This window comes from Pseudophryne corroboree, chromosome 6 (assembly GCF_028390025.1).
Source record: "Pseudophryne corroboree isolate aPseCor3 chromosome 6, aPseCor3.hap2, whole genome shotgun sequence".
Lineage (NCBI taxonomy): Eukaryota > Metazoa > Chordata > Amphibia > Anura > Myobatrachidae > Pseudophryne > Pseudophryne corroboree.
Window position 1 is genome coordinate 518,562,612 of NC_086449.1, and position 25,670 is coordinate 518,588,281.

Sequence of the window (25,670 nt, forward strand, 5' to 3'; positions counted from 1 at the left end):
CTCAGCAACAGCTCTTGATCTCGCTTTTATGAGATCGTCCAAGTACGGGATAATTGTGACACCCTGCTTGCGCAGGAGCACCATCATTTCCGCCATTACCTTGGTGAAAATCCTCGGGGCCGTGGAAAGCCCAAACGGCAACGTCTGAAATTTGTAATGACAATCCTGTACCACAAATCTCAGGTACGCCTGATGAGGTGGATATATGGGAACATGAAGGTATGCATCCTTTATGTCCAGGGATACCATAAAATCACCCCCTTCCAGGCTGGCGATGACCGCTCTGAGCGATTCCATCTTGAACCTTTTCAAGTATAGGTTCAGGGATTTTAAATTTAAAATGGGTCTGACCGAACCGTCCGGTTTCGGGACTACAAACAGGGTTCAGTAATATCCCCTCCCTTGTTGAAGTAGGGGAACCTTGACCACCACCTATTGAAGATACAATTTGTGAATTGCATTTAACACTAACTCCCTTTCCGGGGGAGAAGCTGGAAGGGGCCAATTAGAAAAACCGGCGAGTAGGCACCTCTTCGAATTCCAGCTTGTAACCCTGGGAAACAATTTCTATTGCCCAGGGATCCACCTGTGAGTAAACTCAGATGTGGCTGAAAAGTCGAAGACGTGCCCCCACTGGGGCGGACTCCCGGGGCGGAGTCCCAGCGTCATGCGGTGGATTTTGTAGAGGCCGGGGAGGACTTCTGTTCCTGGGAACTAGCTGTGTTGTGCAGCTTCTTTCCTCTGCCCTTACCTCTGGCAAGAAAGGACGCACCTCGTACTTTCTTGTTTCTCTGTGACCGAAAGGACTGTATCTGATAATGTGGCGCTTTCTTAGGCTGTGAGGGAATATAAGGCAAAAAATTGGATTTACCAGCTGTAGCTGTGGAGACCAGGTCCGAAAGACCTTCTCCAAACAATTCCTCACCCTTGTAAGGTAAAACCTCCATATGCCTTTTTGAGTCGGCATCACCTGTCCATTGCCGGGTCCATAGGACTCGTCTAGCAGAGATCGACATAGCGTTGAATCTAGAACCCAGTAAAGCAATGTCTCTTTGCGCATCTCTCATATATAAGACAGCACCTTTATATGTCCTAGGGTCAATAAGATGGTATCCTTATCTAGGGTCTCAATCTCCGCTGATAAGGTATCTGTCCACGCTGCTACCGCGCTACAAACCCACGCCGACGCAATAGCCGGTCTGAGTAAAGTACCAGAATGTGTGTAGATGGACTTCAAAATAACCTCCTGCTTGCGATCAGCAAGATCCTTTAGGGTAGCCGTATCTTGGGATGGCAGCGCTACCTTTTTGGATAAGCGTGTCAACGCTTTGTCCACCCTAGGGGAGGATTCCCACCGTATTCTGTCCTTAGCCGGGAAAGGATACGCCATAAGAATCCTTTTGGGAATCTGCGGTTTTTTGTCTGGAGACTCCCGCGCTTTTTCACACAACTCGTTCAGCTCATAAGAAGGGGGAAAGGTTACCTCAGGTTTCTTTCCCTTATACATGTGTACCCTCGTGTCATGTGTTCCTCTGTGATATGCAAAACATCTTTTATTGCAATAATCATATCGAATACATTTAGCCAGCTTTGGCTGTAACTTTTCATCATCGTAGTCGACACTGGAGTCAGAATCCGTGTCGGTATCAGTGTCTACTATTTGGGATAGTGGGCGCTTTTGAGACCCCGAAGGTCCCTGCGACATAGGGACAGACATGGGTTGACTCCCTGGCTGTTCCCTAGCCTCAGCTTTGTCTAATCTTTTGTGCAATAAATTCACATTAGCACTTAAAACATTCCACATATCCATCCAATCAGGTGTCAGCGTTGTCGAAGAAGACACCACATTCATTTGCTCCATCTCCTCCCTAGGAGAGGCTTCTACCTCAGACATGTCGACACATGCGTACCGACACACCACACACACAGGGAATCCTCTTATATGAAGACAGATCCCCCACAAGGCCCTTTGGAGAGACAGAGAGAGAGAGTATGCCAGCACACACCCAGCGCCAATGACCCAGGAAAAAACACACTATATGTTTTACCTAGATAGCGCTGTAATCTGCATATTGCGCCAATTATGTGCCCCCCCCCCCCCCCCTTCTTTAAAACCTTCTTTCACCGTGGATAAGCAGGGGAAAGTCTGGGGAGCTTCCTCTCAGCGCTGTGCTGTGGAGAAAATGGCGCTGGTGAGTGCCGAGGAAGAAGCCCCGCCCCCTCGGCGTGTCCCGCTCAAATATCGAAAAAACCTGGCTGGGGCTCTTTATATATACAGTGCACAGCTGTATATATATATATATATATTTGCCAGAAAAAGAGGTTTTATTGCTGCCCAGGGCGCCCCCCCCCCCCCCCCTGCACCCTTACAGTGACTGACGTTTTTGTGTGTGCTGTGTGGGAGCAATGGCGCACTGCTTTACTGCTGTGCGTTACCTCAGTGAAGATCTGAAGTCTTCTTTCTTCTCATACTCACCCGGCTTCTATCTTCCGGCTCTGCGAGGAGGACGGCGGTGCGGCTCTAAGACGGACGGCGAGGGTGAGACCTGCGTACCGATCCCTCTGGAGCTAATGGTGTCCAGTAGCCTAAGAAGCAGAGCCTTGAAACTCACAGAAGTAGGTCAGCTTCTCTCCCCTCAGTCCCTCGATGCAGGGAGTCTGTTGCCAGCAGGCTCCCTGAAAATAAAAAAACCTAAATATACTTTCTTTCAGGAAACTCAGGAGAGCTCCCTGTAATGCACCCAGTCTCCTCTGGGCACAGTAGTAAACTGAGGTCTGGAGGAGGGGCATAGAGGGAAGAGCCAGTGCACACCCATACCTAAAGTTCTTTCTTAAAGTGCCCATGTCTCCTGCGGAGCCGGTCTATCCCCATGGTCCTTACGGAGTCCCCAGCATCCTCTAGGACGTAAGAGAAAATAAGATTTTACTTACCGATAAATCTATTTCTCGGAGTCCGTAGTGGATGCTGGGGTTCCTGAAAGGACCATGGGGAATAGCGGCTCCGCAGGAGACAGGGCACAAAAAGTAAAGCTTTTCCAGATCAGGTGGTGTGCACTGGCTCCTCCCCCTATGACCCTCCTCCAGACTCCAGTTAGGTACTGTGCCCGGACGAGCGTACACAATAAGGGAGGATTTTGAATCCCGGGTAAGACTCATACCAGCCACACCAATCACACCGTACAACTTGTGATCTAAACCCAGTTAACAGTATGATAACAGCGGAGCCTCTGAAAGATGGCTTCCTTCAACAATAACCCGAATTAGTTAACAATAACTATGTACAATTATTGCAGATAATCCGCACTTGGGATGGGCGCCCAGCATCCACTACGGACTCCGAGAAATAGATTTATCGGTAAGTAAAATCTTATTTTGTCTATCGTCCTAGTGGATGCTGGGGTTCCTGAAAGGACCATGGGGATTATACCAAAGCTCCCAAACGGGCGGGAGAGTGCGGATGACTCTGCAGCACCGAATGAGAGAACTCCAGGTCCTCCTTAGCCAGAGTATCAAATTTGTAAAATTTTACAAACGTGTTCTCCCCTGACCACGTAGCTGCTCGGCAAAGTTGTAATGCCGAGACCCCTCGGGCAGCCGCCCAAGATGAGCCCACCTTCCTTGTGGAGTGGGCCTTTACAGATTTAGGCTGTGGCAGGCCTGCCACAGAATGTGCAAGTTGGATTGTGCTACAGATCCAACGAGCAATCGTCTGCTTAGACGCAGGAGCACCCATCTTGTTGGGTGCATACAATATAAACAACGAGTCAGATTTTCTGACTCCAGCTGTCCTTGCAATATATATTTTTAATGCTCTGACAACGTCCAGTAACTTGGAGTCCTCCAAGTCACTTGTAGCCGCAGGCACTACAATAGGCTGGTTCAGATGAAATGCTGACACCACCTTAGGGAGAAAATGCGGACGAGTCCGCAGTTCTGCCCTGTCCGAATGGAAAATCAGATACGGGCTTTTGTAAGATAAAGCTGCCAGTTCTGACACTCTCCTGGCCGAAGCCAGGGCTAGAAGCATGGTCACTTTCCATGTGAGATATTTCAAATCCACCTTTTTTAGTGGTTCAAACCAATGAGATTTTAGAAAGTCCAAAACCACATTGAGATCCCACGGTGCCACTGGAGGCACCACAGGAGGCTGTATATGCAGCACTCCCTTAACAAAGGTCTGGACTTCAGGGACTGAAGCCAATTCTTTTTGAAAGAAAATCGACAGGGCCGAAATTTGAACCTTAATAGATCCCAATTTGAGACCCATAGACAATCCTGATTGCAGGAAATGTAGGAATCGACCCAGTTGAAATTCCTCCGTCGGAGCACTCCGATCTTCGCACCACGCAACATATTTTCGCCAAATTCGGTGATAATGTTGCACGGTTACTTCCTTCCTTGCTTTAATCAAAGTAGGAATGACTTCTTCCGGCATGCCTTTTTCCTTTAGGATCCGGCGTTCAACCGCCATGCCGTCAAACGCAGCCGCGGTAAGTCTTGAAACAGACAGGGACCCTGCTGAAGTAAGTCCCTCCTTAGAGGTAGAGGCCACGGATCTTCCGTGATCATCTCTTGAAGTTCCGGGTACCAAGTCCTTCTTGGCCAATCCGGAACCACTAGTATCGTTCTCACGCCTCTTTGCCGTATAATTCTCAATACTTTTGGTATGAGAGGCAGAGGAGGAAACACATACACCGACTGGTACACCCAAGGCGTTACCAGCGCGTCCACAGCTATTGCCTGCGGATCTCTTGACCTGGCGCAATACCTGTCCAGATTTTTGTTGAGGCGAGACGCCATCATGTCCACCATTGGTCTTTCCCAACGGGTTACCAGCATGTGGAAGACTTCTGGATGAAGTCCCCACTCTCCCGGGTGAAGATCGTGTCTGCTGAGGAAGTCTGCTTCCCAGTTGTCCACTCCCGGGATGAACACTGCTGACAGTGCTATCACATGATTCTCTGCCCAGCGAAGAATCCTTGCAGCTTCTGCCATTGCACTCCTGCTTCTTGTGCCGCCCTGTCTGTTCACATGGGCGACTGCCGTGATGTTGTCCGACTGGATCAACACCGGTTTTCCTTGAAGCAGAGGTTCTGCCTGGCTTAGAGCATTGTATATTGCTCTTAGTTCCAGAATGTTTATGTGAAGAGACGTTTCCAGTCTCGTCCATACTCCCTGGAAGTTTCTTCCTTGTGTGACTGCTCCCCAGCCTCTCAGGCTGGCGTCCGTGGTCACCAGGATCCAATCCTGTATGCCGAATCTGCGGCCCTCCAATAGATGAGGACTCTGCAACCACCACAGAAGAGATACCCTTGTCCTTGGAGACAGGGTTATCCGTAGGTGCATCTGAAGATGCGACCCTGACCATTTGTCCAACAGATCCCTCTGGAAAATTCTTGCGTGGAATCTGCCGAATGGAATTGCTTCGTAAGAAGCCACCATTTTTCCCAGGACTCTTGTGCATTGATGTACAGACACCTTTCCTGGTTTTAGGAGGTTCCTGACAAGCTCGGATAACTCCTTGGCTTTTTCCTCCGGGAGAAAAACCTTTTTCTGAACCGTGTCCAGAATCATCCCTAGGAACAGCAGACGAGTTGTCGGCATTAACTGGGATTTTGGAATATTCAGAATCCACCCGTGCTGTTTTAGCACTTCTTGAGACAGTGCTAATCCCATCTCTAGCTGTTCTCTGGACCTTGCCCTTATTAGGAGATCGCCCAAGTATGGGATAATTAATACGCCTTTTCTTCGAAGAAGAATCATCATCTCGGCCATTACCTTTGTAAAGACCCGAGGTGCCGTGGACAATCCGAACGGCAGCGTCTGAAACTGATAGTGACAGTTTTGTACAACGAACCTGAGGTACCCCTGGTGTGAGGGGTAAATTGGAACGTGGAGATACGCATCCTTGATGTCCAAGGATACCATAAAGTCCCCCTCTTCCAGGTTCGCTATCACTGCTCTGAGTGACTCCATCTTGAACTTGAACTTCTTTATGTACAGGTTCAAAGACTTCAGATTTAGAATAGGCCTTACCGAGCCATCCGGCTTCGGTACCACAAAAAGAGTGGAATAATACCCCTTCCCTTGTTGTAGAAGAGGTACCTTGACTATCACCTGCTGAGAGTACAGCTTGTGAATGGCTTCCAAAACCGTCTCCCTTTCGGAGGGGGACGTTGGTAAAGCAGACTTCAGGAAACGGCGAGGTGGATCTGTCTCTAATTCCAACCTGTACCCCTGAGATATTATCTGCAGGATCCAGGGATCTACTTGCGAGTGAGCCCACTGCGCGCTGTAATTTTTGAGACGACCCCCCACCGTCCCCGAGTCCGCTTGAGAAGCCCCAGCGTCATGCTGAGGCTTTTGTAGAAGCCGGGGAGGGCTTCTGTTCCTGGGAAGGAGCTGCCTGTTGCTGTCTCTTCCCTCGACCTCTGCCTCGTGGCAGATATGAATAGCCCTTTGCTCTCTTATTTTTAAAGGAACGAAAGGGCTGCGGTTGAAAGGTCGGTGCCTTTTTCTGTTGGGGAGTGACTTGAGGTAGAAAGGTGGATTTCCCGGCTGTAGCCGTGGCCACCAAATCTGATAGACCGACTCCAAATAACTCCTCCCCTTTATACTGCAAAACTTCCATATGCCGTTTTGAATCCGCATCGCCTGTCCACTGTCGCGTCCATAAAGTTCTTCTGGCCGAAATGGACATAGCACTTACCCGTGATGCCAGTGTGCAGATATCCCTCTGTGCATCACGCATATAAAGAAATGCATCCTTTATTTGCTCTAACGACAGTAAAATATTGTCCCTGTCCAGGGTATCAATATTTTCAATCAGGGACTCTGACCAAACTACCCCAGCACTGCACATCCAGGCAGTCGCTATAGCTGGTCGTAGTATAACACCTGCATGTGTGTATATACTTTTTTGGATATTTTCCATCCTCCTATCTGATGGATCTTTAAGTGCGGCCGTCTCAGGAGAGGGTAACGCCACTTGTTTAGATAAGCGTGTTAGCGCCTTGTCCACCCTAGGAGGTGTTTCCCAGCGCTCCCTAACCTCTGGCGGGAAAGGGTATAATGCCAATAATTTCTTTGAAATTATCAGCTTTTTATCAGGGGCAACCCACGCTTCATTACACACGTCATTTAATTCTTCTGATTCAGGAAAAACTATAGGTAGTTTTTTCACACCCCACATAATACCCTGTTTAGTGGTACCTGTAGTATCAGCTAAATGTAACGCCTCCTTCATTGCCAAAATCATATAACGTGTGGCCCTACTGGAAAATACGGTTGATTCGTCACCGTCACCACTGGAGTCATCGCCTGTGTCTGGGTCTGTGTCGACCGACTGAGGCAAAGGGCGTTTCACAGCCCCTGACGGTGTTTGAGTCGCCTGGACAGGCACTAATTGATTGTCCGGCCGTCTCATGTCGTCAAACGACTGCTTTAGCGTGTTGACACTATCCCGTAGTTCCATAAATAAAGGCATCCATTCCGGTGTCGACTCCCTAGGGGGTGACATCCTCATATTTGGCAATTGCTCCGCCTCCACGCCAATATCGTCCTCATACATGTCGACACACACGTACCGACACACAGCAGACACACAGGGAATGCTCCTAACGAAGACAGGACCCACTAGCCCTTTGGGGAGACAGAGGGAGAGTTTGCCAGCACACACCAAAAGCGCTATATATATATATCAGGGATAGCCTTATAATAAGTGCTCCCTTATAGCTGCTTTGTTATATCAAAATATCGCCATAAATTTGCCCCCCCTCTCTGTTTTACCCTGTTTCTGTAGTGCAGTGCAGGGGAGAGACTTGGGAGCCGTCCTGACCAGCGGAGCTGTGAGAGGAAATGGCGCCGTGTGCTGAGGAGATAGGCCCCGCCCCTTTTCTGGCGGGCTCGTCTCCCGCTATTTAGAGAAATCAGGCAGGGGTTAAATATCTCCATATAGCCTCTGGGGGCTATATGTGAGGTATTTTTAGCCTTTATATAGGTTACATTTGCCTCCCAGGGCGCCCCCCCCCAGCGCCCTGCACCCTCAGTGACCGCGTGTGAAGTGTGCTGAGAGGAAAATGGCGCACAGCTGCAGTGCTGTGCGCTACCTTTAGAAGACTGCAGGAGTCTTCAGCCGCCGATTCTGGACCTCTTCTGACTTCAGCATCTGCAAGGGGGCCGGCGGCGCGGCTCCGGTGACCATCCAGGCTGTACCTGTGATCGTCCCTCTGGAGCTTGATGTCCAGTAGCCAAGAAGCCAATCCATCCTGCACGCAGGTGAGTTGACTCCTTCTCCCCTCAGTCCCTCGCTGCAGTGATCCTGTTGCCAGCAGGAATCACTGTAAAATAAAAAACCTAGCTAAACTTTTTCTAAGCAGCTCTTTAGGAGAGCCACCTAGATTGCACCCTTCTCGGCCGGGCACAAAAATCTAACTGGAGTCTGGAGGAGGGTCATAGGGGGAGGAGCCAGTGCACACCACCTGATCTGGAAAAGCTTTACTTTTTGTGCCCTGTCTCCTGCGGAGCCGCTATTCCCCATGATCCTTTCAGGAACCCCAGCATCCACTAGGACGATAGAGAAATCAAAGAAACATTGTTGTGAATTGCCTCCAAAGCCGCTCAGGAGACACTCCGCGGTACATCACATACATATATTAATGTGACAAATCATGAATTAACTAGAAACAGAATGAGACAGTCAATACAAAAAGTAGGCAACACAGGAGTAAAATGTGCACATTACTCTTTGCGCTTTAGCAAGTTCCTCTTTTAGTCTCTCGTATCCTCTCTCTCTGATTTCTAGTACAGATGGACTCCGCAAATGGGATAGGCTGTCTGTGCTCCAGCCAAGGACACCATCTGGCCCATCCACTGCGTCTGTAACCGTAGCCCCCTGCAAAAACTCTCTCTCTGCGCGATTGCTGTCCTTCCTCCGGCTGTGTTTGGGGGAACATGTCTGGCATCCAGAGGTAGAGCAAGATAAAGTATCTGTTAGACTGGTGCTGTAAATGACAAAATATGTAGACATTGTTTCAATTAACTGCAAAAGTACTTAGAAAGTGTGTCGAATTATTTTAGTACACAAAAACTCCTACTTCCTGAGAGTAAAGCTAAACGAGACAAGCTTAAATGTAGCCATATATTACATATGTATGCTCAAAACGTGATAATCACACAAAGCTGCTAATAAGGCCCCAAAAATATTTTTATAAAAACATTTGTGCCACAGGTTTCTGTTCCACCAATCACTTAGATTTAAAGAGACATTATGGGCAACAAGGGGTGCTGGTAAATGTGTCGACCTGAATTAGGTCGACAGTCAATAAGTCGAAGCCTATATAGTTGGCATGGATAGTGTACCCACCAAGATTCCAGGCGGGCAGGGTGCAGGGGCACGAAAAGGGGGTGCAGCGTCACTGATGGGTTGTGCCCAGCACGCTACCCCCAAAGTGCTCCCTTTCATGTGCATGCACACGACATCTATTCATGCGCAGCGCACGGCAGACTGTTTTAGCATGGTGCGCTAAAAGGGCAATGCACATTTTGCCACTTAAAATTTTATTTTTAAATCGGGCAGGGGGCAGTGCCCTGCTAAAATAGCCTAGCGTGAACACTAATGGAGTAGGTTGACTGGATCAAAAGGTCGACAGTGTCAATTGGTGGGCATGACAAAGGTAAACACTTGAAAAGGTCGACAAGCACAAACGTTGGACACAAAAATGGTTAACTACGTTTTTCTGGTGTCATTTTATATGTTTAACCATCTGAAAGCTGTATTAGATCAACTATAACAGTAATATATTTGAACTGATGTGCAACAGTGATCTAAATACTAGCTGGAGTGGGAGTCAGTACTATACTATTATTATAATTACAGAGCTTGGTCTCCACACACATCTGACCTAAATACAAAAAAAAAACAAAAACGAAATATCCATTTGACAATGTAAAAACTCAAAACCTATCATTTTATTGCATGCTGGTTAACATATTACCTTATCCCTGTAATGTCCCGGCAATTTAAATGCCTTGGAGAAGAATATACAGGTTGTGTTGGAAGGTCTGACGCATTTAGTGTATTTGGTTGAACGGGGTTTGAGCTGACACTTGGATGTCGGTAGAGAACATTAGGTGAAGTTCTTGGTTCCTGAGGCTTTACATCAATAGCACCAATGTCCGGAGTAGTAGGTGAAGCAAGATTCACTTCATGAAAGCCTTCCAGGGGGTCACTGGCCATAGTAGAAGCATCAGCCACAGTCCTCAGCCACAGTCCTGAAATAAACAGTGTTGTGAGACTCATATGTCTTCAAGTTATAAAAATGATTTAGGCAACATTTGGCTTAGTACTGTATAAGAAAAATAAAGACGTGCACCATGCAAGAGGCAGGACATTTTGTACAAAAAGCATTTAGCTTACACGAGAGACACTGATCAATACTGTACTTTTTATAAAAAGCAAAGATCTGACCTGAATGTACCATCCTTGCTTGAGGAGCATTCTACAGCCTCAGTAAATTTAGCCATAAGGAATGTGAGTTGGTAGTATGAATAGACAAATTAAAATTCTGTTCCACATTGTTATTATTCCTGCTCACATTACAACAGTGCTCATGCAGAAATTCCCTCCCTGAAGGAGTTTATTAGCTCTTGTATAATTCCATGTCTGTTAGCAGAGACGCCAAGTCCAAAATAAAAGTAGGAAGCTTTTTAGTGATAGGTCTTGATCCTGCTTCAATTATTGTAATTTGATTTTAAAGGTGAAAATATGAATATGTTAATGCTAAAAAGGCATATGTATTTATGTATATATTGTACTAAGACTAGCACTGCTCAGCTGTAATAACTCAACTAATGTTACAGTATCTAAATAGACAATAAGGAGATTTATGGTAGACTTACCATAGTTAAATCTCTTTCTGCGAGGTACACTGGATTCTACAGGGAATAACATCGGGGTGTAGAGTTGGATCTTGATTCGAGGCACCAAAAGGCTAAAGCTTTGACTGTTCCCAAGATGCATTGCACCGCCTCCTCTATAACCCCGCCTCCAGGCACTGGAGCTCAGTTTCATTAACCAGTCCAATGCAGTAGCAGGTAAAAGAGACGGTAGATGTTAGTCACATAGAACCACATTCTCACGACAGGAGAAGGGACTAGCGGCTTATGCCATACAAACCCAAAGAAGCCAAGTGTGTCAGGGTGGGCGCCCTGTGGAAACCAGTGTACCTCTCAGAAAGAGATTTAACTATGGTAAGTCTACCATAAATCTCCTTTTCTGCAGCGGGGTACACTGGTATTCCACAGGGAATAACATCGGGATGTCTTAAAGCAGTTCCTCAGGGGAGGGGACACACTGTAGCGGGTACAAGAACCCGGCGTCCAAAGGAAGCATCCTGGGAGGCGGAAGTATCAAAAGGCATAGAACCTGATGAACATGTTCACAGAGGACCACGTAGCCGCCTTGCACAATTGTTCAGTGGACGCGCCTCGGCGGGCAGCCCAAGAAAGTCTAGCAGACCGGTTAGAATGGGCTTTGATAGCAGCAGGAGCTGGGAGTCCAGCCTGCACAAAGGCTTGTGCAATCACCATTCTAATCCATCTGAACAAGGTTTCCTTATTTGCAGGCAAGCCATGTTTGTGAATACCAAAAAGTACAAAAAGGGTATCTGACCTCTTGAGGAAGGCAGTCCTCTCTACGTAAATACACAGAGCCCGTAATACATCCAAAGACCGCTCTTTGGAGGACAAACCAAAAAAGATAAAGGCCGGAACCACAATCTCTTGGTTAAGGTGAAAAGATGATACCACCTTAGGTAAATAACCAGGGCGAGTTCAAAGAACTGCCCGGTCATGGTGAAAAATCAGAAAGGGTGGACGACAGAACAAAGCGCCTAAGTCCAAAACCCTCCTAGCAGAGGCAATAGCCAGCAGAAACACGACCATAAGCAAAAGATGTTTAAGGTCCACAGACTCAAGAGGTTCAAATGAATGACTCTTGTAGGGCATTCAAAACAAAAGGCAGATCCCATGGAACCACCGGAGGGACATAGGGAGGTTGAATCCGTAAAACACCATAAGTGAAAGTATGAACGTCACGGAGAGACACAATTTTTCTCTGAAACCACACGACAAGGCAGAAATATCAACCATGAGGGAGGCCAGACGAAGGCCTAAGTCCAGGCCCTGTTGCAGAAAAGCCAAAAGTCTGGAAGTTTTGAAAGTATATGCATCATAATTCTTACCAGCACACCAGGTGAAGTAAGGATTCCAGACCCTATGATAAATCCGTGCAGAAGCCGGTTTACGGGCTTTCAACACAGTTTGAACAATCCCTTGGCTCTCAGGAGTGACCTTCAAGAGCCACGCCGTCAAAGCCAGTCTGGCCAGGTCCTGGTAGACACAAGGGCCCTGAACGAGGAGGTCTGGGCATTGTGGAAGTGGACGCTCTATCGAGAGACCCTACAGGTCTGAGAACCAATGTCGTCTGGGCCACGCTGGAGCGACTAGAAGTAGTATTCTTTTTTCTTGCTTGAACTTCCGCAGTACCCTGGGCACAAGTGACACTGGAGGGAACACCTATGGCAATCCTTGATCCGAAGACCGGAACCTTGTGATTGTATCGAGACGCCATCAGGTCTACATCTGGTAGGCCCCACTTGTCCACTAGGAGTTAAAAGACTTCCGGATGAGGACTCCACTCTCCAGCGTGAACGTCCTGACGACTGAGGAAATCCACTTCCCAGGTGTGGATTACGGGAATGAACACTGCTGATATTGCTGGCAGATGGCGTTCCGCCCAACGGAGGATCTTTGATACTTCCAGCATTGCCATGCGGCCTCAAGTGCAGCCTTGATGATTTATATACACCACCGTGGTGGCGTTGTCTGATTGTACTTGAACAGGCCTGTTCTGTACTAGAGGCCGGACCAGTGTCAACGCATTGAACACTGTCCGCAATTCCAGAATGTTTAGGGAGATTCCTCCCTGGTCCACCGACCCTGGAGAGAGTGTTGCTCCAACACCGCGCCCAAACCCCGCAGACTGGCATCCGTAGTCGGGAGGACCCAGTTGGAAATCCAGAAGGGACGGCCCCTGCTCAACTGTTGGTCCTGTAGCAACCAGCTCAGTGACAGACGAACCTCCGGAGTCAAGGAGATCATTTGAGACCTGATCTGATGAGGCAGGCCGTCCCACTTGGAAAGGATTTACCTCTGCAGAGGGTGGGAATGAATTGAGCGTACTCTACCATGTTGAAAGCAGACACCATGAGGCCTAGTACTTGCATCGCTGAGTGTATCGACACTCTTGGGCAAGAGCGGAAATATCTGATAGTGTCCTAAAGTTTCAGGACTTTCTCCGGAGACAAAAACAATCGTTGGTTGTGTGTGTCCAGTAGTGCCCCCAGGTGCACCATGCTCCAGCAAGGACTTTCTCCAGTTGATGAGCCACCCGTGGGCATTTATGAATTGGACCATCAGTTCCAGATGACTGACGAGAGCCTCTTGAGAATTCGCCAGGATCAGCAAGCTGTCCAGATACGGCAGGATCCTGATACCCTGACGGCGGAGAAGAGCCGTCATCTTGGCCATGACCTTGGTGAAGATCCGCGGAGCCGTGGCCAATCCAAAAGGCTGTGCCTGGGATTGATAATGTAGGTTGCCAATAGCAAACCGCAGATATTGCGGATGCGACATGGCAATAAGTATGTGTAGGTAAGCATCCTGTATGTCCAGGGATACTATATAGTTTTCGGGTTCCGTGGCCAGTACAATAGAGCAAGAGTTTCCATACGGAATTTAGATACTCTCACAAATTTGTTCAATGATTTGAGGTTGAGTATAGGCTGGAAGGACCTATTCGGCTTCGGAACTAGAAACAGGGTCGAATAGTATCCACTGCCTCTCTGAGACAGAGGTACCGGCACTACTACTCCTGTATCCAGGAGGGATTGTACAACAAAGTGTAGAGCTTGCGCTCTTAACGGATCCGCCGGGATAATCGTTGAGCAAAACTGGTGAGGGGGACATCTCTTGAAAGAGATTGCGTACCCGTGAGAGACAACTACCCACACCCAGACGTCTGAAGTGGTCCCTAACCATGCCTGGGTGAACTGCAGAAGCCGGCCTCCCACCCTGCTTCCAAACAATACAAGCCTGCTGCATGACGGGCTGCCCAGGATTGTTTAGATTTAGGTTTAGTGGTTTTGGAAGCACGAGCCTGTCGCGGATACGCCTGACCCTTTGCCTTTCCTGGAGGTCGAAAGGAATGAAAGGTGGTATTCTTAGCCTTCGGAGCAGAAAGATTAGTATTCGGGAGACACGCAGTATTGGCAGTAGCCAAGTCAGTTACAATCTTGTTCAGATCTTCCCCAAATAGGATGTCTCCCTTAAAAGGGAGCCCCTCCAAGGTCTTTTTGGAGTCCAGGTCCACCTTCCAGGACCTCAACCACATAATTCGACGAGCCAAGATGGACGTAGCAGATGCCTTGGCCGCAATTACACCTGCATCAAAGGCCGCCTCCTGAATATAGTGGGAGGCTGTGGTAATATAAGACAGATATTGTCTGGCAGTGTCAGAAAATCCTGAGGCAGCTCATCCTCAATTGCCTGAACCCATGCTTCAATTCCTTTCGTAGCCCAGGAGGCTGCCATAGTGGGTCTATGGGGGTCATTTCCGACCCGATCGCATGCTGCGCTTCTTCGCAGCCGTGCGTTCTGGTCGAAACTGCGCATGCGCAGCGGCCGCATTGTGCAGGCACGTCATTGCCCGGCAACGGCCATCGCCGGGCAGCAATGCCTCCAACGAAGAAAGCGGTCGCAGAGGCGACCACAAGAACACTGACAGGAGGAAGGTGGATCCAGGTGTCAACTCATCGTTTCCAGGGCGTGGAGATCCGAACGCAGGCGTGTTGAGGCATTTGGAGGGCGGATGTCTGACGTTAATTCCGGGACCTGCAACGCTGAAGTGATCGTACAGTGATAGCGTGCACCAAGTCAGGAACATCAACCTGGGTTGTAGATTCCTCATCAGAAGCAACTGTATCAGTGTCTGATGGATCAGTATATTTCTCCATGCTCATCAGAAGAATTATCCGAAATATTAGCGGATTGTGAGGAAGAAATGGCCCTTTTAGATGACCCCCTTGGCCCCAGAGGGGTGTGGGGTAGACTATTGTCTAAACAAGGTTTGATTTAATTGTTGTAACTGGGTAGACAGAGTATCCGCCCAGGGCAGATTAACTACAGAGACAATATGTGGCTGCAATGGCACGGGAGGTCCCACAGGGGGCGCAGGCGCAAGAAGTGTCACAAGTGCACTCAGCATACTTGAGAACGCTGCCCAAGGTGGGTCTTGATTGGTCACAGGTACCGCAAGTAGACTGGGTGTATGGCACTCAGTGCCTGAACCAGCAGCTAAAACTTCCCCCTCAGGTAAATCCGTGGCACCAGTACTGCAGGGTGCAGAAGCGTCCACAGATTTCCCGCCCTGTGTAGCAGACATTATAGGGAATGTAGCCGTAGGGCATAACGGTACAATATAGCCAGACAAACACAATATCTGAAAAAAAAACAAAAACAAAAAACCCTATGTTATGTGACAGTAAACACAGGACACAAAACAGGTTTTAAGCGATATGGAGGTGACTGAAACACACAGGAAAAATAACAAATTGTACATTCTGTGTAATATATATATATATATATATATATATATATATATATTCTATGTATGAGTATAGATATGACAATGCACAGTAGATACTGGAGGTATATCACAGAATACTTGTACCAAATATTCAGCTATCAGTACACTTGTTCTTAACTAACACTGTCTAAAATGACATGTAGAATACTTAAGTGCCTGTAAAAGTACAGTGTTGATGAGACAGGGGCTTTACAGAGGAGACTTATCCCAGCAGTCCCAGAGATCAGCCCAGCTAGTAGTGAAGATGGAGCCAAAATCTTTGTCAGGGAGTGAGGGAGAGAGAGAGAAGCAGCTCCAGGGTGGGAACACCAGCAGTAGATGGCGCCCGGAGCTGGGGGAGGGGCTACAGGTCAGCACCTTATCCCCTCTGCTGGACTTCACCACCGGGTACTATGGAGCTTATTGTAAACGGATTTTAGTAAATCCGACCTGTGCTCCCTGCCCTGGTGGATATAGTGGGGCCTCTGTGCAGTACAGTGTCCACGCCAGCTGCGCGGCCCGTCTCCTGGGACAGCGAGTGGACCGCGATTTACTGGCCGGGTCCCACCTGGGGGACCCCCTTGCCTCCTCCCTGATGTGCAGCCACGCGGTCCAGGAGAGCGTCAGCGGTTTGTGCCTGAAGTCCGGTGCGCCTCCACTGCAAGTACCCGGGAACCCGGCAGCGGGAGTATGCAGTGCTGCTGGGGGAGCTGATGGAGCCGCAGCACAGAATGTCGGACCGACATAAACAGTGCTGCGGCCCTTGAAGTATTCTAAAATATACGTTATGGTAAGAACTTATCGTTGATAACGGTATTTCTCCTAAGTCCACAGGTTCCACAGGATAACAATGCGATATGATGGAGCGACAGCGGATTAGCACCAAACGATCAAAGCTTTCCGGCCTCCCAGGATTCCACGGACCCATCCATATATCCCGCCCCCTGGCTCAAGCAAATCAGTTGTATTCCAAAGCACAAGGCAGGAGCATCATGTAGAGCCCTAATCAGACGAGAGGAACATACATGCACACCCTTCAATACAAGAAGGAAGGAAGAGGTTAGTGAGCAGAAGGATCCACAAATCAGGTGTGTCAGGGTGGGATCCCTGTGGAAACCGGTGGAAATACAGTTATCAACGGTAAGTTCTTACCATAACGTACATTTCTCCGGCAGGGTCCACAGGTTATCCACATGATAACAATGGGATTTCCCAAAGCAATTTTGAAGTGGGGACGCTCCTGATTGGACATGAGAACCATGCGCCCGAATTTAGCGTCATGAGAGGCAAAAGTATCCAAGGCATAATGTCTAATAAATGTGTTAATGTGTTAATGGAAGACCATGTGGCTGCCTTACATATCTGTTCTGCTGAAGCACCATGTTGTGCTGCCCATGAAGGACCTACCTTACGAGTAGAGTGAGCAGAGACATTAGCCGGAACAGGGAGATCAGCTTGAGAGTATGCTTCTGAAATAGTCATTTGAAGCCATCTTGCCAGTGTCTGTTTAGTAGCAGGCCATCCTCTCTTGTGAAATTGAAATCCGTAGGGAATGGAGAGAATCAGTCTTTCTGATGGCACTGGTACGATCCACGTAGATCCTTAATGCCCGGACTATGTCCAACGACGCATCTCCCGCAGAAAGTCCCAATACCTGAAAAGCCGGGACTACAATTTCTTCAGTAAGGTGAAATTTAGACACCACCTTAGGAAGATAACCAGAATTAGTTCTAAGAACTGCTTTATCTGGATAAAAAATTAGAAAAGGCATGACAGCGCTCATAAATCTGACACTCTTCTAGCTGATGTAGTCAGTAGAAAGAGAACTTTAGCTGTCAACCATTTAAGATCCACTTTATTAAGTGGTTCAATGGAGCAACTTGCAAAGCTTTGAGGGCTAGTACTTAAGTCCCAAGATGCTGTAGGAGAAATAAAAGAAGGTTGAATGCGCAGCATTCCCTGGAAAAAAGTACGCACATCCTGTAAATTGGCAATTTTCTTTTGGAACCATACAGTCAATGCTGATAATTGAACTCTCAAGGAAACCACCTTCAAACCCTTATCCTTTCCTGCCTGAAGGAAAGCTAAGACCCTGGAAACTGAAGGATTTTGGGTCCATACTTCTCTCACTGCACCAATGAATATAGGTCTGCCATATTCTGTGATAAATACAAGCTGAGGAGTGTTTCCTTGCTCTGAGCATTGTTTGAATTACCAGTTGTGAGAATCCTCTTGACTTCAGGATAGAGGTTTCAAGAGCCACGCCATCAAAGACAGTCGATCCAGATGTCTGTGATAACAAGGACCCTGCATTAGTAGATCTGGACGTTGAGGGAGCAGAATTGGAGCATCCATTGACATTCTCTGCAGATCTGCGTACCAATGCCTTCTGGGCCAAGCCAGAGCTATTAGAATCACGGCACCCCTTGCTTGCTTTATTTTCCTCACCACCCTGGGTAACAGGGTGATCGGGGGAAATAGATACTGTATGCCAGATGAAAGTCCCATTTCACCGACAAGGCGTCCACAAAGATTGCTTTGGGATCCTTTGCTCTTGACCCGTATGCGGGCACTTTGTTGTTTAGACGGGACGCCATGAGATCTATCTCTGGCAATCCCCACTTGTCTACTAGACTCTGAAAGACCTCCTGGTGCACAGCCGATTCGCTTGCTTGAAAGGCGTGTCGACTGAGAAAGTCCGCTTCCCAGTTTAGGACTCCCGGAACGAATACTGCGGACAAGGCTGGGAGATGGAGTTCTGCCCACTTTAGAATGTGACTTGACTCCGTCATTGCTGTTTGGCTGCGGGTCCCTCCCTGATGGTTGAGGTACGCTACTGCCGTTGCATTGTCCGAGCAGATCTGGACTGGTTTTCCTTGAAGAGTGTCCTTTGCCTGAATCAGTGCCATGTATATGGCCCGAAGTTCTAACAGATTTATTGGCAGGCAAATTTCTTCTGTGGTCCATTGTCCCTGGAACTACAATTTTCCGGACACTGCTCCCCAGCCCTGAAGACAGGCATCTGTTGTCAGGATCTCCCAATCTGATATCCAAAAGGGTCTCCCCTTGTCTAGATGGGATGTCTGCAGCCACCAGGCTAATGACTTTCTTACCTTTACTGGAAGTACCATCGTCTGTTTCTTTATTGTCTGATGTACTCCATTCCATCTGGCCATAAATCAGACGCTGAAGAAGCCTCGAGTGGAATTGCGCATACTCCACCATGTCGAATGTTGACACTATCAAACCCATCACTCGCATTGCTGCGTGAATTGATACTGTTTGACTGTGTAACAACTCCTGAATCTTTGACTGTACCTTGGATATCTTGTTCCAAGGTAAAAATACCTTCTGCAGACTTGAATCCAGTACAGCCCACAAGTGAGTCATACGTTGTGACGGAACCAGAGACGACTTTGCCCAATTTATGAGCCACCCGTGCCTCTGCAGACATGTTATTGTCTGTTGGAGATGGCACAGGAGCATTTCCTGCGATTGTGCCAGGATTAAAAGGTCGTCGAGGTATGGAAAAATTCGTATCCCCTGCTTGCGGAGATAAGCTGCCATAACCACCATAATCTTGGTAAATACTCCGGGGGCTGTGGCTAAGCCAAAGGGTAGGGCCTGGAACTGAAAATGCTGCTGGAGGATAGTGAACCTGAGATAACACTGATGAGACAGTGCTATAGGAACATGTAGGTAAGCATCCTGAATATCCAGGGATACCATATAATCCCCTGGCTCCATGGCTAAAACTATGGAGTGTAAGGTCTCCATGTGGAACTTCGGCACCCAAATATATTTGTTTAGCATTTTGAGATTGAGAATGGGCCGAAATTACCCATTTGGCTTCTGGACCAAAAATAGGTTCGCGTAAAAACCCTGCCTCCGTTGTGCCAGGGGTACTGGAATGACTACTCCTGACTGAAGCAATTTCTGAACTGCTTCCTGCAAAGCCCTGGCCTTTGTCTCTACCTGAGACGGGATGGTGCAGAAGAACCTTCAAGGAGGATGCTTCTTGAAGGGAAAAACAACCTAGAGATACCGCTTCTTGCGCCCAGACATCTGTTGTAGATTGTCGCCAGATGTGTGCAAACTGAAGAAGTCGGCCCCCCACCCCGGGATCCCCAGGTAGAGGCCCACGCTATCAGGCTGATGGCTTATCATCTGGTTTGGAAGCTGGCCCTCTGGTAGCCCAATGCTTTGTAGATTTACCAAACTTATTGTATTGGGGCTGTTTGCGATCACCTTTTCCCTTTGATTTTCCTTGAGACCGAAAGGGCCGGAAGCTCGGACCCCTAGGTCTAAGGTTATATGTGGAAGTAAACTTGACCTTCTTGGAGTCTGCTTCTGACTCCAGAATATCTGTCAATTCCTAACCAAACAGAATATTTCCCGAAAAAGGCAAAGATTCCAAAAAACTTTCTTGGATTCTGAATCAGCTTTCCATGTACGTAACCAAACTGCTCTGCGAGCAGCTATCGCTGAGGCTGATGCCCTAGAAGCAATAGTACCCATATCTAATGCAGCTTCTTCCAAGAATACTGCTGCTTGTTTAATATGGGCTACATAAGATTTTTGCTCTAGCTGATGAAAAATCACCTTCCAATGCCTCAGCTCAGGCAGCCACTGCCTTTGTTATCCAAGCTGAAGCCATGGCTGGCCTTAGGACTGCTCCAGACAGGGAAAAAAATGTTTTTAGAAAACCATACACTCTCCTATCTGTGACATCATTTAAAGATGTTGATGGCAAAAGCAATATAGATTTTCGCACTAACTGAATCACGTGCGCATCTACCTTAGGAGCTACCTCCCTTTTTAAACAGTCCCCGGCTGGAAAGGGATAATTTGAATCCCATTTTTTGGGAATTCTAAATTTTTTGTTGGGTGTTGCCCAAGCCTCTTCCATAATTTTCGTCAACTGGTCTGACCCTGGAAACTCAGTCTTGACTGTCTTGGGACATTTAAACACAGGTGCCTTGGTTTTTAACACAGGCTTTGCTGAATCTTCTAAGGACAGAATGACCTTCATCGCTCTAATTAATTCAGCTACATACACTGAGCTGAGAGCTTCTTTCTTCTCTTTGTATACTGAAATAGAGTAAATAGAACTTTCATCATCCGATGAATCATCATGTGTAGCCTGTGAAGGTGAAGACTTACTTACCATCGGTTTATCAGCTTGTTTCATTTGAGAAGCTGCTAGGGGAAATGATATACCGCAGGTAGGGAGCTGCATGTATGGGTACCCTAATACCTGGTACCGAAGCTGTAGGAATTATCCATTCAGCTATACTGGACAAAGTCTGTGCAAGCATAGCCCGAGGTGGATCCATCTGTACCTGATGTTGTACAGGGATCTGTCTTGTGTTCTGCTGAAAAGCAAAACAATTTGCCCATAAACTATCCTGAACCAGATCCTGAGAGGATAATACAGTGTTGCAAGACAAACATGATATGAGTGTTGCTGTAAGTGTACCTTCGTCACCTTTGACGCTCTTGGACATGATAAATAATCAGCAATTTCACAGTGTACTACACAATTTGTGACTGTAATCACTTTAACCCTCTAAAGTGATATCAATCTGACCCTACCCATGCACCAGCATTGAGGAGCAGAAGAAAACTGACAAACATATATTAAAGTCAGCAATCACACTAGCAGTCAATCACATGTTATATATTAGTCATATGAGCATATCATCAACTACAAACACTTTTTAAAGTATGTAGGCGGACATTTACTGAATCCTGTATAAACAGATCTAACGTATTCATACGCAATGCGAAGAAAACCACAGTAAATGTACACAACTCATATGCAACAGGCACTTAACTATTCGTACTTGACAAAGTAGATAGAAATTTAGTGCTCTGTAGAGTGGGATACAGGGAGACTCACCTCACTTCCAGTGATCGACCAATATGTTAGCGAACGCTGAGTGGATCCAGACACTACTAGTGTACACTGCCGCTCCAGGAACCTATAGCGGACACAGACGCTCAGTGAAGACAGATGCACCGGTCTTATGGTAACGTTCAGTGAACACAGACGCAGCCATCACACAGCCGCCTATGATGCGACCAGATCTCCCGTGGTAGCGCTTAGTGAACACTGACGCAGCGGCCTATGCTGCGACCGAGTCCCCTCTGGGAGCGTATGAGACGGAAGCGAGGAAACAGTTCATGGCGGGAGACTCAACGGAAACTGGTCATGAACCGTCGGGGAGGGTCGACCAGGAGAGCGCCTGACTCCCCACCGCCGACATCAACCCTAGGGATCATGGCCTCACACTAATCCTGGTGCCTCTGATCCCAAAGGCCTAGCACTGGAGCACCAGTGGTGGCGGCGCGTCAGCTACTGTTTGGCAGTCTCCTCCCAAAACAGTGCAGCTGTGTCCGTATTCCATCTACTAAGCGGAAACGATGCCTTACCTTCCCTCCGTGCTGGTAACGTCTGACGGACCTGCTAGTAGATCTGACACAGACTCCCGCCGAAACAGCACTGTACTTGTGGGTAAGCGTTGTTGCGACCCGGCGGAGAGTTGTTGGAACGACTCTTTCTAATATGCGTATAAGACGCTGTTTGGAAAGATCACTCAAAAAACCCCGTAAGACTATAAAAATAAAATAAGAAAGCTTGAGCTGCTAGTGAAACTGCCGCACCAAAAAGTTCTCTTTCCTCTACCCTTACCTCTGGCAAGGAAGGAGGAGCCCTGCCTCTTCTGGACTTATGCGACCGAAAGGACTGCATCTGATACTGTGGAGTTTTCTTTTGCTGTTGGGGAACAAAAGGTAAGAAAGTAGATTTACCCGCGGTAGCTGTGGAAACCAGGTCCGCGAGCCCATCTCCAAACAACACTTCACCCTTGTAAGGTAAAACCTCCATATGCTTCTTTGAGTCTGCATCACCCGTCCATTGGCGGGTCCATAGAGCTCGTCTTGCAGCAATAGCCATGGCATTGGCTCTGGAACCCAGCAGCCCAACGTCTCTTTCAGCGTCCCTCATATATAAGACTGCGTCTTTAATGTGGGCTTAGGTTAATAAAATGGTATCCCTGTCTAAGGTATCAAGGTCAGCTGACAAGGTATCTGTCCATGCTGCAACTGCGCTACATACCCATGCCGATGCTATTGCCGGTCTGAGCAAAGCACCCGTATGCGCATAAATAGACTTTAAAGTAGTCTCCTGTCTGCGATCAGCAGGATCCTTGAGGGCTGCCGTGTCCGTAGACGGTAGCGCCACCTTCTTGGACAGGCGTGTTAAAGCCTTGTCCACCTTGGGAGAGGATTCCCAACATACCATGTCCTGTGCAGGGAAAGGATACGCCAAAAGAACCCTTTTGGGTATCTGCAGAGCCTATCACTTAAGTAGGTCTGCTTCTCTCTCCTCAGTCCCCCTGTAATGCACCCTATCTCCTCTGGGCACAAAATGTAACCGAGGTCTGGAGGAGGGGCATAGAGGGAGGAGCCAGTGCACACCCATACTAAAAGTTATTTATAGTGCCCATGTCTCCTGCGGAGCCCGTCTATACCCCATGGTTCTTACGGAGTCCCCAGCATCCTCTAGGACGTAAGAGAAAACTGATTTGCCTGAGCCGGGGGGGATATATGGATGGGCCCGTGGCATCCTGGGAGGCCGGAAAAGCTTTGATCTTTTGGTGCCAATCTGCTGTCGCTCCATCATATCCCATTGTTATCCTGTGGATAACTTGTGGACCCTGCCGGAGAAAAAGCTCTTTTCAGGGCTGCCTAGTGCAGCCCAACCTGTCAGCTGTCTGCTCTGTAGGCACCAACTTACAAACTGAGCTCCAGTGCCTGGAGGCAGAGTTATAGAGGAGGCGGTGCAATGCATCCAGGGAACAGTCAAAGCTTTAGCCTGTTGGTGCCTCGGATCAAGATCCAACTCTACACCCCGATGTTATTGCCTATGGAATACCAGTTTACCCCGCTACAGAAAGACAAAATAAACTATCCCTAGCCAATGACCCTGATTCTAGTAAAGACAAAACGTATGTGGGGAAATGAGGTCACAGCTTTATATAATAAGCGTTTTAAAAACGGTGGCAAAAAAACAACAATGCAAATGCCATCCCCAGCTGTAATCACTGGGAGCACCCACTCCTGCTTGCTGTTGTCTAGGTCCTTTCCTATGATTCAGCATAAGGACCTCCCCACAGAGCTTGTGTTGTGTGCCTCAAAGTCACTTAAAGGCAATGCCCCCATGACTGTCAACTGTCAGGCACGCATTTTAGAGGATACTAAAACACTTTTTGGGAATTCAATTCCCTGACACCGATGCCATTCTCACACGGAACATGACATTTGTCGGCAACACAAGTTGTGATGTAAGGGCTACTAGACATGGCTAATATGTGCACAGTGCCATGCACAGTACAAGAAACTGAATTGGCACCATTAAAAATACTCAGTTTATAAATTGATTTTATTTCCACCTCCGTGTAACACATAATAGAGTTAGGCTAGTTATTTAGTGTATGTCATTACAATAAGCAACCCTATGGCATCCTGTGCCAAGTTCCCATATATTCCATACAAACGCTGGCTCTAGGGGTCTAATGGATATGATTTTATATTATATTTATACATAAGAATTTTTTTTAATTAAAGAAAATTAGTTAACATTTAAAAAAATAAAAATAAATGTAGCCAATTTATCAGGAGATAAACAGAGTAAATTAGAATAGAACATATAAGCAGACGTTACTGTACAGAGAAGATTGTAATTCTGAATATTTGCTATTGTTAATTTCTCTAACGTCCTAGTGGATGCTGGGGACTCCGTAAGGACCATGGGGAATAGACGGGCTCCGCAGGAGACATGGGCACTTTAAGAAAGAATTTGTATTCTGGTGTGCTCTGACTCCTCCCTCTATGTCCCTCCTCCAGACCTCAGTTTAAATCTGTGCCCGGACGAGCTGGGTGCTGTTTAGTGAGCTCTCCTGAGCTTGCTATAAGAAAGTATTTTGTTAGGTTTTTTATTTTCAGTGAGCTCTGCTGGCAACAGACTCCCTGCATCGTGGGACTGAGGGGAGAGAAGCAGCCCTACTCTCTGCAGATAGGTCCTGCTTCTTAGGCTACTGGACACCATTAGCTCCAGAGGGATTCTACACAGGATCTCACCCTTTGTCGTCCGATCCCGGAGCCGCGCCGCCGTCCCCCTCGCAGAGCCGGAAGACAGAAGCCGGTGAAAGAAGCAAGAAGACTTCGAAATCGGCGGCAGAAGACTCCAGTCTTCACTGAGGTAGCGCACAGCACTGCAGCTGTGCGCCATTGCTCCCACACTACACCCACATACTCCGGTCACTGTAAGGTGCAGGGCGCAGGGAGGGGGGGGGGGGGGGGGGGGGCGCCCTGGGCAGGAATTAGGACCTCTTGGCAAAAAGTAGACATATATACAGTTGGGCACTGTATATATGTATGAGCCCCCGCCATAATATTGTATAAAAACGCGGGACAGAAGCAGCCCGCCGCTGAGGGGGCGGGGCTTCTTCCTCAGCACTCACCAGCGCCATTTTTCTCCACAGCTCCGCTGAGAGGAAGCTCCCCAGGCTCTCCCCTGCAGATACACGGTAGAAGAGGGTGAAAAAGAGAGGGGAGGCACATAATTAGGCGCAAAAATCATTATTACAGCGGCTACTGGGTTAACACTAAGTTACTGTGTGATTCCTGGGTTTTATAGCGCTGGGGTGTGTGCTGGCATACTCTCTCTCTGTCTCTCCAAAGGGCCTTGTGGGGGAACTGTCTTAAAAAAAGAGCATCCCCTGTGTGTGTGGTGTCGGTACACTTGTGTCGACATGTTTGACGAGGAAGGCTATGTGGAAACAGAGCGGGAGCAAATGAATGAGGTGTCTCCGCCGACGGCGCCGACACCTGATTGGATGGATATGTGGAAGGTTTTAAATGATAATGTTAATTCCTTACATAAAAGGTTAGACAAAGCAGAAGCCTCAGGACAGTCAGG

General features: G+C 47.8%; 1 protein-coding gene across 5 annotated transcripts in view; it reads right to left on the bottom strand.

The window, feature by feature from the left end:
- Positions 1-25,670, bottom strand: part of RAB3IP (RAB3A interacting protein) — a 198,107-nt gene that overhangs the window by 86,239 nt on the left and 86,198 nt on the right. For all 5 annotated transcript variants that reach the window (XM_063927478.1, XM_063927480.1, XM_063927481.1 and 2 more), the window contains exons 2-3: positions 9,996-10,272; positions 8,744-9,002 (exon numbers count right to left, since the gene is read on the bottom strand). In XM_063927478.1, the coding sequence (XP_063783548.1) occupies positions 8,744-9,002; positions 9,996-10,272 (536 nt within the window). The remainder of the gene's footprint in view (positions 1-8,743; positions 9,003-9,995; positions 10,273-25,670) is intronic.